Source organism: Nematostella vectensis, chromosome 5 (assembly GCF_932526225.1).
Source record: "Nematostella vectensis chromosome 5, jaNemVect1.1, whole genome shotgun sequence".
In the NCBI taxonomy this organism is placed as follows: domain Eukaryota; kingdom Metazoa; phylum Cnidaria; class Anthozoa; order Actiniaria; family Edwardsiidae; genus Nematostella; species Nematostella vectensis.
The window spans coordinates 4375094-4387953 of record NC_064038.1 but is presented as its reverse complement, the minus strand read 5'-3'; the positions used below and the strand labels follow the sequence as shown (position 1 = coordinate 4387953).

The window sequence follows — 12860 nt, the reverse complement described above, 5'->3', positions numbered from 1 at the left end:
AGATTGGCTTTTCACCAAGACGCATACCCCCATCTATTTGAAGTTTTAGCGTCTCGATCGTATACTGCCCCGCGGGGATCCTGAGGATAATGTTCTCACCGTCGGAGACCGTTCCCTCGCTTGAGAGACTGTTACAACGATTATGAAACGCACATCCTCGCAGCGCGATAAACCGCGGCTTTTCAATAGGGTGTTCTAAATAGACGGTAAAGTCACCAACGTTCCCTTCAATGTAGAGTAATACCATTTGTTATGATTTCCGTCTCCTTTTAAATCGTTCTACGAAGTACAGAACGACAGCGACGATGAGAAGCCAAGCGTTTTTAGCTAAAAAGCCAACAACTTCACCCGCCGTTCTAAATATGAAACTAGCTATCGCACCAACCATTCCTGGGAGTATTTCTCCTAATTTTTTGCCTATTGTTTTCAGACCATTTCCAACACCTTTTGCAACACTAGTCAGCCCAGCTTTCAGATTAGAGACAATAACACCGATAACAACGCCCACAGCGGTAACGACAGCAGCGACTGTAAATCCGTATTTCTTAAAAATCGCTTTGACACGATCTTTCAACGACATTCTCTCTTCAAGATTTTCTCTCTCCAATTGATTCTCTTCCAAAGTCTCATCTATGACAGAATTTCTTTCGCTGAGCTCTTCATTTTTACGATCTATAGCTCTTAGTCTTTCTTGGTTAGTTGTTTCACTTCGTTCCTCATTATTTTTTCTCATTTGCTCGGTGTTTCTCTCTTCTTCTTCTCTGAGTGTATTAGCTGTAGCGTCTAGTTCATCGAGTTGAATCTGAATTTGCTTGTACTTTCCGGATCTGATTTTGGTGTCAACACTCTTCCGCACCGTTCTATCCTCATTATACAACCTTTCTGGTATAGTCCAACCACCTTTTCTCGCAGAATAGAAGGAAATGAATTGTTTTCCTCTCTCATCCGTTGAAATCTGAACTAAATTTTCATCAAGATCTGGATATTTCGATAACAAAAGGTCTACCCTAAGTGTGTCCGTTGAAGGAGAACCTCCCATATTCTGTAACTCCATGTACTCGGGGACAGCCCTCCCGGGGTTTCGTGTTTTCCATAAGTCGGTCAACCTCCTACTCACATAGCTTGCACCTCTACCAAATCTGTTTGAAATCCTTTCATTCCATGATTCTCTTCCCTCACCATCGTTTGGAATAAGAGAGTCATAATCTTCGTCTACAGTAGTATTCAAATCTTCTCTACCTTCTTCTGTTGTGGGATCAAAATCTGTATCCATTTCTTATCTTGTTTGAAGATAAGAAATCTTTAAGTCGTGCCGGCTCATATCCACCTACTCGCTACATAGCCAAGGGCTAACATTCCACCTCCAACATATGCCATCTCTCCCATCTTTTGGTTGCTACTTGGTCTGTAGTAATCTGAGAGCTCAGGCTCTTTCAAATCAAAATCTGGATGTGTTTGAGCGTATAGTTTGAAGGCCTCATCCGTCTCTTTATCGTTCTCATCCGCACGAACTTTATCGTTGTATTGTTCAGTCAACCAATCCTGGTATTCCTGTCTTTTTTTCTGCCAATCACCCATTGCTTGTTGATACTTTTCAAGCGCTTTATCGTGTCTTATTTTTTCTTTATCAACATGAGTAGCGTCAGAAGATAAGTATCTCGCTAGGTAACTCCCTCCGACAAACGCCGTCGCATTAAGAATAGCCCCACCAATCATAAATGCTATACTCGCCATTTATTAATCAGTCTGCGAGATCTTTAGACCGCCTACAGCGCTTTCGGCAAAATCTTTTGTGTTTCCAGATAATCTTTCAGATACATACTGCCGGACAGGACAGCAACCCATTTAGCGTAGTTTGTAACACTCGACGAAGGGTCGCTGATGAATGACTCTTTCATAGCCTTTTTAGCGACATAACCCACACCGGCGGCTAACCCGATGATGACCGCTGAATCGGTAAACGTCTTCACAAGCTTGTTTTCAGTTGACATGACTTTTTTATTAAAGGTCTGGTTAATCTTTAAATCACAACATTCCTATTTTAGGCGTCGCGTTCGGGAGGCTAGCCCCTCGAGCGGCGGGCCTCTCGAAAGTTTCAGTCTCGTTGGCGTTGATCTTGGGCGTCTTTTTGTAAAAACGCATATACATATCCAATGCGGTGAGCCCTATTCCAACTAGAGCCAGTACAGTTGTAAACGATAGCTCTGGAATCCAAGCGTCCGAGAGGCTATCCCCTCGAGCTCCCTCTTGGTGGGGTGTCTCTGCTCGTGCAGCGTCTTCTGAACTCGCCTCCGCCTCGCGTTTCATCTCCCTAGCAAGTGCTTCTCTACACCTCCTATTATATTCGGCAACTCTCTTACCAGAAGCGACTTTTATAGGATCTTTCTCCTTAGCGGCACTCTTCTTCCTGGGGGGAGGGTCCTTTGTGATTTGCTCAACCTCTTGATTTTCGTCAGACATGATTCTTTACTCTGGATAAAGAATCTTTAAATCACATCATGCTCAAGAGCTTGCTCAGTTGTGCTCAAGAGCTTGCCCAGTTGTGCTCAAGAGCTTGCTTAGACGTGCTCAGGTGTGCTCAAGAGCTTGCTTAGGTGTGCTCAGGTGTGCTCAAGAGTTTGCACAGTTGTGCTTGGAACTTCTTGAAGTTTGTTTGAAGTCTCCTGTGAAGAAGGTGTTAGTTTAACATGCTTAGCGACTCGGAAGAGACCGCTAGCAAGTGCTACCATCCTTCCTCCCTTCAATACCAAGAGACCTGCAAAGTTCGACAATTCGCGTTTAACCAACTCGTCGTTCTGTAAGTCTTTGCTAAGCGCTTCGGTGTCATCTACAGGAACCACATAGGAAATGACTTGAGACAGTACTTGAAGTGCTGATTCTACTAATCCATCAGTAACTTGCTTGCCTAAGACAGTCTGGTAGCGGACAAAGTACTTTTCGACGTCTCTCGCCGAGAGCTTCTTGATATCACCAAGACTCATACCAACACCAAGAAATTCCTTCGTAGTCCCAAGAGATGCGAGAATAGCCAGCGATTCTCGTTTGACTTCAACATCATCTTCAGGAGGCGCACCCCTCGAACTCCCCTTAGACTCAGGCTCCTCTTCCATATAATCCTCAATGCTTGTCATCTTATTTTGTAAGTAGACTAAGATGTTTTTAAACCACTTCGAGGGGTCAGCCCCTCGAGCTCACCGCGTCGCAGGAATCTCCAAATAACGTTGGAATGGATGCCGTAGGCAGAAACAGAGTCTGGAATACTTTTCAGTTTTCAGCAGTTCTACGAACTTTTTACGAGTCTCGGCGTCTAAGTCACCCCCATAATCTTCAAACAGTGTTTTGGTACCGATTTGAGATGGATTATGGAATGTAACCACACAGGCGACGTTATCACGGAAGGGCTTTGCTATGGATGTTAATTGTTGCGTCAATACCCACACTGATAACCCATCGTGTCTCCCTGAGAACGCTAGATCGATAAACTTGTTCGAGCGTTGCTTTAGATCTTTCGATACAGCACAGTCATCCAAAACGAGTAACGTATTTGTACCAGAAAACAGCACCGCACAATCTGTTAGTAACTCGTTAATCTCATCGGTGTTACTAGAATCCGGTGATAATACCAAGAAACGTTTATCCCCGTGAGCAAATCCACGATAGGACTTATTTTTCGCATAAGTCGGACAAATCAACACAATGTATTCAAACACATGCCGGAACGGCCCTCGAAGCTGCTCCGTGAGGTACTTTGTCTTCCCACAATTAGTAGGTCCTGTGATAATACAATGAAAAGGAACTTTTTCCCGTAATTCTTCCATTCTTTTTGTATTATCACACAAGTCTTTTTTAATACATGATTGCTCTCAAATCCGAGTTCATAACCTCCATCAACGCGTCGGCTACTACAAACATGTAGCAGGTGATGTTTCCCGTTCCTCCAACTTTTCGTTTCATCTCGAGTTTTACTCCGTCCCGCGTGTTGTTCAAGACCAGACCTCCTCCGTGAATGCTGTTATCCGGGTGTGCCCTCAAGTCGACCCACAGAGCAAATTTGTTATTAGCGTAAAAATCCTTTTGCTTAACACCCTCTCTACCGAAACGTTTCTTTACCGACTCCCAGAGGTCCGGCGGTGTCATCCCCTTGGAGTAGAGACGGTTTGGCATGCCATCCACATTAATGTTGATCGATGTGATGCTTGGATTGACAAACTTTTCGGAATCCCTTGCTCCTCCGGTGTAGCTCTCTGTGAACAGGCACAATATCCCTGTCATTGACCTCCTCGGCAGATTAATGTGCTCGTTTATGACACCATCATTAGGTTTGGAGATGGTGAACGTTTTGTGGAGAATGACGTTCTCGTAAAAGAATCCTCTACCAACCTGATAAGCCGACAACGCCTCACGAGCTAAGTATTCACTTGAGATGCAAGCATATTCCAACTCGAGGTTTGTGATTGTGTACGTTGGAGTCTTGACCGTGTCAGCATAAACAACGACGTCGGAAACTGGGGCTAGAGTAATTTCAAAGATTAGCGGATGAGGTAACGCCTTTGGATAAAAGACCCCATGCTCGCCGAGAATAGGATGGTCGAGTGGAATGCAGTACTTGGTGTTGTGAACTGCTGCAAGAGCTACTTCCTTAGCATCTGATGTCGCTTTGTCACCTGCATTTGTCCTGAGCTTCCTCATGTTTTCAGAGGAGATACCTTGTTTTATTCTATCCTCACGATCTTCAGCTTGTAAGTATAAGTCGTGATAGGTTTGGAAGAGATCGTATCTTTGAGTATCCTGTAGTGTTTCTCCACCGAAAAGAATCTTGAGCCTTGACACTAGGTTCCGGCCAACGTTGTTGACGAGAGTATTATTCGCGTGTCCTGTGACGTTTAAGTCAAATAGTAAGGATACACTACCTGGAACAATCACTACATTTTCAGCAAGTTTTGGAATATTTATATAGAGGGTTTCTCCAGGACTTGCCGATGAGGGATTGAATGTAATCCGATTCAGCGACGGTTCCGCTTTCAGGCCGAAGGGTTCCCGTGGGATCCTGTTTGGGTTAATTTTTTCTGATATCGCTTGTGCCATCTTTTATTTTAAGAAAAGAGAGATAATCTTTAAATGAGTAACGAAAGCAGGTTATCAAAAATATACTATTCCACCGATGGATACTGGAAAGGGTATTCAGCTATTTCTAAGTTAGCTAGTGTCGCTAAAGTCAGTGAAGCCGAGGCTAAGAGGTGGCTTGAAAAACAGGCGTTGTGGCAGATCTACCTCCCAGCTCCAAAGTATGTCCCCAGACCGCATTGGACTGTGAATAAACCTAATCAGATTCACCAAGCCGATCTGCTGTTTATGCCCCACGATAACGTAGGCAGAAAAACCTACCGTTACGCGTTGGTTGTGATTGATATTGCCTCGAAATATAAAGATGCAGAAGCACTGACTACCAAGGATTCGAGTGGAATTGCTAAAGGGTTTGAAAAGATATACTCCAGAAAACTTAAATGGCCTCATACGGTGATTGTCGACCCGGGGACAGAATTTAGGGGAGAGGTAACGAAGATTATGAAAAAGAAGGGTGTCACCATCCAGCGAAGCGAAGCTGGGAACCATCGCGCACAGGCTTTTGTCGAACGCGCCAATAGAACACTGGCGGAGAGGTTGTTTTCTCATCAGTATGCTCAAGAAATGATTAGCGATGATCGGTCCAGAGTTTGGGTGAAACGATTGCCAGATGTTTTGAAAACTCTGAATAGTCAACCCATAAGAATTACTGGCAAAGAGCCTGCAAAATCTATTGGTTTGAAAGAGGTTGATATTGATCCTCCAACGTATAAGCGGCCTGTTGGACTTGATGAAGTTAGACTACCACCAGGGGTTAGAGTTAGATATCTATTAGCTCCTGGAGAAGAGGAAGGAGGTGAACGCAGACGAGCCACAGATCCTATTTGGAGTTTAAAAGTGTTTGATCTATCACGCAGTGTTGTTTCAGTTGGACAGCCTGTGTTGTACTACCTCTCCGAAGGCGCTCCAAGGAGGTCGTTCGTTAGGGAAGAACTTCAAGTCGTCCCTGAAGATACTGAGCCACCACCTAATAGCGTTCTGAAATGACCGTGAGCGAAGGTGTGAATACCATCATCACAGATGACCCGTTTATCATCCTCATGAGATAGAGCGACCTTGTTCACCGTTTCAGTGTAAACATCATGCTTATGACTTCTGATGACATTCATAAGTCTCATCTGAGGTTTCTTACCAAATAAGCAATCCTTGTAGTCATCGAAACCGATGCTCTTCTTGACGACTGCTCTCTTGACGCCCTTGCATTTCTTTTCTTCTTTACCTTCACCCATCTTGTACGAGTAAAGTTTGGCCCTCAGTCCTACAAATTCTGTGATTTGCTGGCCCCCAGCCTCATCTTTAAACATTCCGATGACTTTCTTGTTCACACCCACCTCAATACCAGATGGGTGACCCTTCGGAAAGTTGCTGGTGTCGAACATGGACCTCACATCCCCGCTGATGTCCTCGTAAAAGTCTTTCGTCTCGATCTCATACATCAGGCTGTCAGTATCAGTGAATAAGAGCTTTGCATCCTCACCGTACTTGGGCTTGACGAAGTTGTAGTGGAAATCGTACATGAGCGTCTTACTCAGGTCCAGAATGGACATGCCCAAGTAGACAGGCTTGTTGAAGATCAGCTTTGTCTTCTTCATGTGGATGGCGGCTAGATTCTCGCAAAAGATGGTGCGATGTTGATAGTTCGGCTTTGATATGAGCTTCTTGGCCTGCTTCTCGTCCGTCACCAACCGAATGTCCACCCTGTTCCTAATGTTCTCCATAGTCTTACCAAAGACGGAGTTGTTCATTAACTTGAAAAAATCTTTCTCAAAATCGTTTGTCGCCTTGGCTCTCAGATCGGTGTTCAAGTCAATGTAGGGCTCCAGCCAAGCAGACTCCTCAAAAGTGACACCCCTGTGAATCTTGGTGACTTTTAGCCCAAAACTCACATAAAGTCTCAGAGTCTCATGGTGGATAACGTACTTTGTCTTGTCGTTAAGGTTGGGGACCAACTTGTCCACATTGCCTAGCCCGATAGATTCCGGGGCTAGTGGGTAATCGTTGTGTAAGTCATGTAGGTGGTGAGGGTACTCCAAGTCAACCTCCAGAATGCATGGGCGGTCTCTCCAACCTGACAGCTCTTGGTCACCCATCCACCTGAAACCGTGAGTCGGTAAAGGGTTGCTCATCGCCCAGCCATACAAATTGTTAGCATCAAGGTAGGTGATATATTTTGTGGGTAGGTCAGGGTCATACTCCTTCATGTAAGGGTTATTTGCCTCCCCATGTCTGTTGCTTATCATGGAGACACCCCCACGGATGCCCTTCTCAATCATGAGCAACATGTCGTAGTCCGTCAGAAGCTCTAGCCTCACCTTGGTGGTCTTCAACGCTGCATCCCAAGCCAACCCTGGCGCTGTGTAGTACCAAGCGGGGTCCAGACCGTAATTCTTGAGACAAACGTCCCTAAAGTTCTCGAAAACGTCAGCTAAAAGCAACACATCCGACTCTAGGTACAGATTGTGGTAATCCCTCATGGTCCCCATCCCAAAGACCTCCCACACTCTCCGCGCGTGCAGGTGATCCTCCTCCGATATGTCGGTGTCGTTGAGTTTGGAGTGGAATGCCTCTCTCTGTGGGAGCTGTGTTGCGTCGAGCTTGCTAAAGCCGTCGAACCAGTCGTAAGGGAAAACACCCTTCCTCAACAACAGCTGGAGCTCCTCCCCCTCATAGTACTCCGCCAGGTTTTTGAAGCACTCCCTTGACATATTACCCACTAGACTGTCGAGACTGGCCGACATAAACCTGAAACTGTCGATAAATCTGATATCACGTTTAACACCAATCTTGTTGCCCTCCTTGTTCGTGAAACTGTCGACTACAATCTGTTTTGTGAAAGAAATATACTTTTCCTCGTTATTAGGTATACAGTTTATTTTACCTTCCGATGTACCAAGGTTCTTGATAAATAGATGACTGTCGTACCCAGACAGATTGTGAAAGATAATAGGAAAGAACTTTGGAATTTTGTGATCTAAGTTGCATGCGTTGTGAGCAGCACCTCTGTACTTTCCGGTGAGGTGGCAATGGTCCAAAACCTTGTCTTCCCCTAATTCACCCTCACAGATGTGACAGTGAGTGGCGTCGTTATAGGCGATTTTGTCCTTCGGAGTCATTTTCACCTTCTTAGGGAACCTGAACTTATCGTAAATTTTCTTAATGTCTGACTCCAAAGACTCTACGAAAAGCTGTGGGATATCTTCGTCTGGAGATTCAGCTGTGTATCGTACAAGCTCGGGTGGGGATATATCTCCGTCGAAACACTTGATGAAATAGCAGAAACCAGACGGTTTGTGTTTCTGGTATTGCTTAGTGAAGCTTTTACTCCCATCTGGGGAGCAAGTGTCTATATTCTCTGTGAAGCTCTCAAAGTCGGCGTAGACAACAAAGGGGACACGCATTTTTCTGTTGTAGTTTTTGAATTTAATCTGGGGTAGATTTCCATCCTTATCTATCTTAGGCATCTCTATTCCAACCGCTTCATGATTGCCGCAGCATTCAGAATGTTTTTCTAATGATTGTTTGCACCGAAACGAGTTCAGACATCTACAGCATAAAAAACGAGTATGATGAAACTCATCAATTTGAGTAGATACTAATCTCATCATATTCTTTATCCAGCAGTAATGATTCGTCTCATCATCCGAGATGAGAAGTAAGTTGATTGCATTATCTGGATCCTTCTCACTGATTCTCAATGGATATATTTTGGTTTCGTATCCAAACACATTAACCGTATACTGGTTCTGTTTCTCGAACTTGTCAATCTGTTTTAGTGAGACGGGGAACTCTATCCCTGACCAGTCGAATTTCTCAGAGTTCTCTATCATTTGTTTACTGAACCTTTGAGGATCTTTCTCCCTAGGATACACAGCAGAGGTTACTGCCCACTTGAAACATTCGTGATCATTCTCGTTCTTAACATTGATGATCGCCTTCTTAGACGCTAGTTTCGGCGGCAGCGGAATATAGGAAGACCCAGAAAGCGGTTCAAAGGGATCTATGTTGATGTCAAAGTATTCCACTTGGTCAAACTGCCATCCGGAGCCTTGCTTCTGGAACAGCTCAACTAATCCGAGTAAATAATTTGTCATCGTATCGAACAAATCAGAGAGATCAGTCGACTCTGTCACAATCTCGGGCTTTTCTGTGTGAAAATATCCCAGTTCTTCTTCGATCTGAGCTGTAGCCGGATCCTCTTTTATAAACCCGCAAGTAAAGATAAACTTCACTTTGATAGGCTTCTCTTGTCGACCGATGAGTTCAAGGACTTTCGGTTTGATTCTGGCGATGAATGTCTTGGGGTCGTAACCTCTCTGCCCGGCTATTCCGTGGGTTTTAAGATACCCCTTCAACGCCGTCTGTTGTTCCTTGGGTGTGAAGCGATCTTCCACCTCCTCGTGTAGACGCTTAATCCTCTCCTTCAGACGTTCGACCCGTTTATCTGCAGCCTCTTTGACGGTCTTTTTGATGGGCTCAGGGACATAAGATAGTATCCAATCCGCAAACTTGTCTAACTCGCTCTTGATCAAGTTGGCCGCCCTGTTTGCAAAATGCTTGAGTGATTGGACGCGGGAACTCCGTGGGGGTTGGGAGGGTTTTAGAATAGGGACATTAATCTCAGGTATCGGGCCGTCGAGAATACTCTCCGACGTGTTGGACGGGGTAATGCGGGGTGGTCGTGGCAGTCCTTTGACAAGTTTGGGTAAAGGAACCCGTCGGGGTGGTGGTGGTGGTGACGTGCTGGTCAGCGCCCCGACGAGCTCGTCTCTCCGCATCCAGTAATATCTTGGGATACCCCGCTCCTTGGCGAGGGCTTTCAGATCTTTCACCTTCAGGTTCTCCATTTCTATCAAACCAGCCATGTCTTTAAACCACTTTTCAAAAGCTTTTTTTAGATGTGAAGCTGAGAGGCTAGCCCCCAGGCTCCCCCTAGATGCGACACGTGACAAAGTGATTGACAGGTGGGCTTGGCTATCACGTGACAAAGTGATTGACAGGTTTTTTACAAAATGATTGACAGGTGGGCGTGGTCGTCACGTGACAAAGTGATTGACAGGTTTTTTTACAAAGTGATTGACAGGTGGGCGTGGTCGTCACGTGACAAAGTGATTGACGGGTGGGCTTGGCTATCACGTGACAAAGTGATTGACAGGTGGGCGTGGTCGTGCAAGAGATCTCTGGCAAACTCGCGCATGCGCAGGTCGCGAGGCTTGGCGGAGGTGCGCGGAGACTTTTGCGCCATTTTGGAATGAAATTTGGGGAGATCAAAAAGTTGCGCCAGCTGCGCCATTTCCCTACTACTACCGAGGACACTTTTGTATAACATGTATCTTATTTAAGGAAACAAGTTATCATTTACAAAAAACAAATTACTTACAAAGAATAATGACAAAAATAGGGACCATGTAATTTTTGCAAATTTCTACCGAACCTCAAGGAAAAAGCTTTCAAATATCTATATCATCTCCACATATCTTGTTCTGTGGTACAAGAAACGTATACCTTCGCACATACAAGCGAAAAAGAAAAAAAAATAGGGTGGGTTTGAAAACAAATGGATATTTCGTTTCTTTGCCATCTATAGCAATGACTACCAGTCTTTGCAATTTTTACGAATAAATAGTGATTACCAGCAATCAAGCTTTGCTGTGGCATCGATCGTTTGCTGTTTTACATTTGCATGGAAGCAACCCATGCCGTCAAAACAGCATATTGCTTTTGCTATTGATTCTCCTTAAATGATCTTTTCCTTACTTGCTCAGGCTATATTTTCTACTTGAAATTGCATTTTTTTAAAGTATAAGAGCTTGATGTATTGGAAATTACATTCTTTAACAGTTTGCCTTCGAAAAAAATAACTTTAAAATAAAATAAAAGGGAAAATAAAACCAATTCATCCATACCTACGATATCCTGATGCATTGCTTACAATTATATGACTAACATTGGCAACAATCGATAAAAGTTAAAGAATAATATAATTATTAACAATAGCACCAACAGTAGTCAAGAGTAACCAGTACAGCTCTTCAATAATAAAAACAGGATATAAGATGAAATATTAGGATTGTAAAATTATTGCCAGGAGGGCGCCTTGCACAATCTGGCAATATGGGGGTTACCCGAACGAAAAATAGAGAACGATATGAAGAATGTATAAATAATATAAATAGTTCAAATAAAAAGCTAGAATGAGTAAGATATATAGAACATGAAGTCGAAAATATATGCCTATGGTATCCCAGTTTTTCCAATAAAGGAGAACTTCTAGCGTAAGGAGCCAAAGAAATGGCAAAAAAACGACTTTAAAATCATTTGTATGGCATTCCGAAACGAACTATATCAGCAAAATAGTTCTTTTGTCCTAGAGTCCGAGAATACCGGAGTTATTTGCCATTGCAGTTTTCAATCGAAAACATTTTTGCGAGGTCGACAACGAGCAGAGCTAAGAACGCGAACGACAGCGTCTTTTTCGCGTCTGGATCAGGAACTTAACAACAGGCACGAGTAATAAAATAGAAAAATAGAGATAGTTTCCGTCCGAGGAAAGCGCCTGACGATAAGGAACCACACGGAAAGGTTGTGATTTAGCCAAGGCTGTAGAGACACGAACCTCTTCTGCGGAGTGTTTTTAAATAATGTTGTTTGACCAACCTTTAACAAGTGCTTCAATCGGGCCAAAACTACGATTTCTTTTTTATTGATCTTTTAAAATGCACACGTTACTTGGATACAAGGTTTAATCTAGGCAACATAATGATGGGCGCGCAAGAAAATAATAAATTGACACAACAAAACTTAATCATTACTAACTCCCTAACTCTGGGGAACTTATCACCATTCTTAAAATATAATAAAAAATACAGTTTGCTTTCGAGAACAAAAAACATTAAAAAAGGAAAAGGAAAAATTAAAACAATTTATCCATACCTTGTACGATATCCTGGGTTTTCGGGTTTTCCCAGGACGCCATTGTTATCTTTGATGTTTCCTAGAGTGTAAGCAGTCTTATAAACTTTCCACCTCTTGAGATGCCCTTAAACGTTACAAATTCGCTGGGTGTTCTATGTCTTATGGTGAGCAGAGAAAAACACTGGCGAGCCCGACGGCGAAAAATTCCCTGTCTATTTATAGCAGCTGTGTGCTAATGTCGTATCACTTACGTTAGGTTGGAGCCCGAACAAGATTTTCTTCTACAAATTGATCTGCCAGCGGGAGATAGCGCTGACCCGGTGCACTTGTAGTTATGTTATAATGCATAACAAAACAACTTGTTTTTCATAACATGATCTTTAAATTTCGCCCTCTTAAATTAGCTACAGCACATTAAAGAAATCTCGATGCGTTTCTAATAGTTAGAGTCGGAAGATCGGTACTTAAGCAACAATTATTTAATGTGTGGTTTGCCGATGTGGATTTATAAACATACGTCAGGTTGCAGCCTGTTTTCAAAAAGTTGGAATCTTGAAACGTTCCCCTACTAAATATTGTCTTAACAACGGCAACGAAAATACCAAGAAAAGTTGTTTTCATATAATAGAAGAGCAGTCTGTTGGATAATTAGGCGACGCATGATTATGACGTTCATTTCAACCCCATCTTTACGTCATCGTGATCCGACCTGGTGATGACGTCAAACAGCGCGTCGTGTCGATTTCGTGTAGGACGTCATCTATGATCGTTTTCGTATGCATGGGAAACGTGTGGTATCGAGACGGAGCGGTGGGTGATCCTGT

General features: G+C 43.6%; 1 protein-coding gene across 1 annotated transcript in view; it reads right to left on the bottom strand.

Annotated features, from left to right (window-relative positions):
• The window catches only part of LOC5502592 (paired box protein Pax-6), a 39698-nt gene extending 27511 nt beyond the window's left edge, over positions 1-12187 (bottom strand). Inside the window, exon 1 of the mRNA XM_048727543.1 lies at positions 12055-12187. Within this exon, the coding sequence (XP_048583500.1) occupies positions 12055-12097 (43 nt within the window). The 5' untranslated portion in view covers positions 12098-12187. The remainder of the gene's footprint in view (positions 1-12054) is intronic.
• Between the last annotated feature and the right edge of the window lie 673 nt (positions 12188-12860).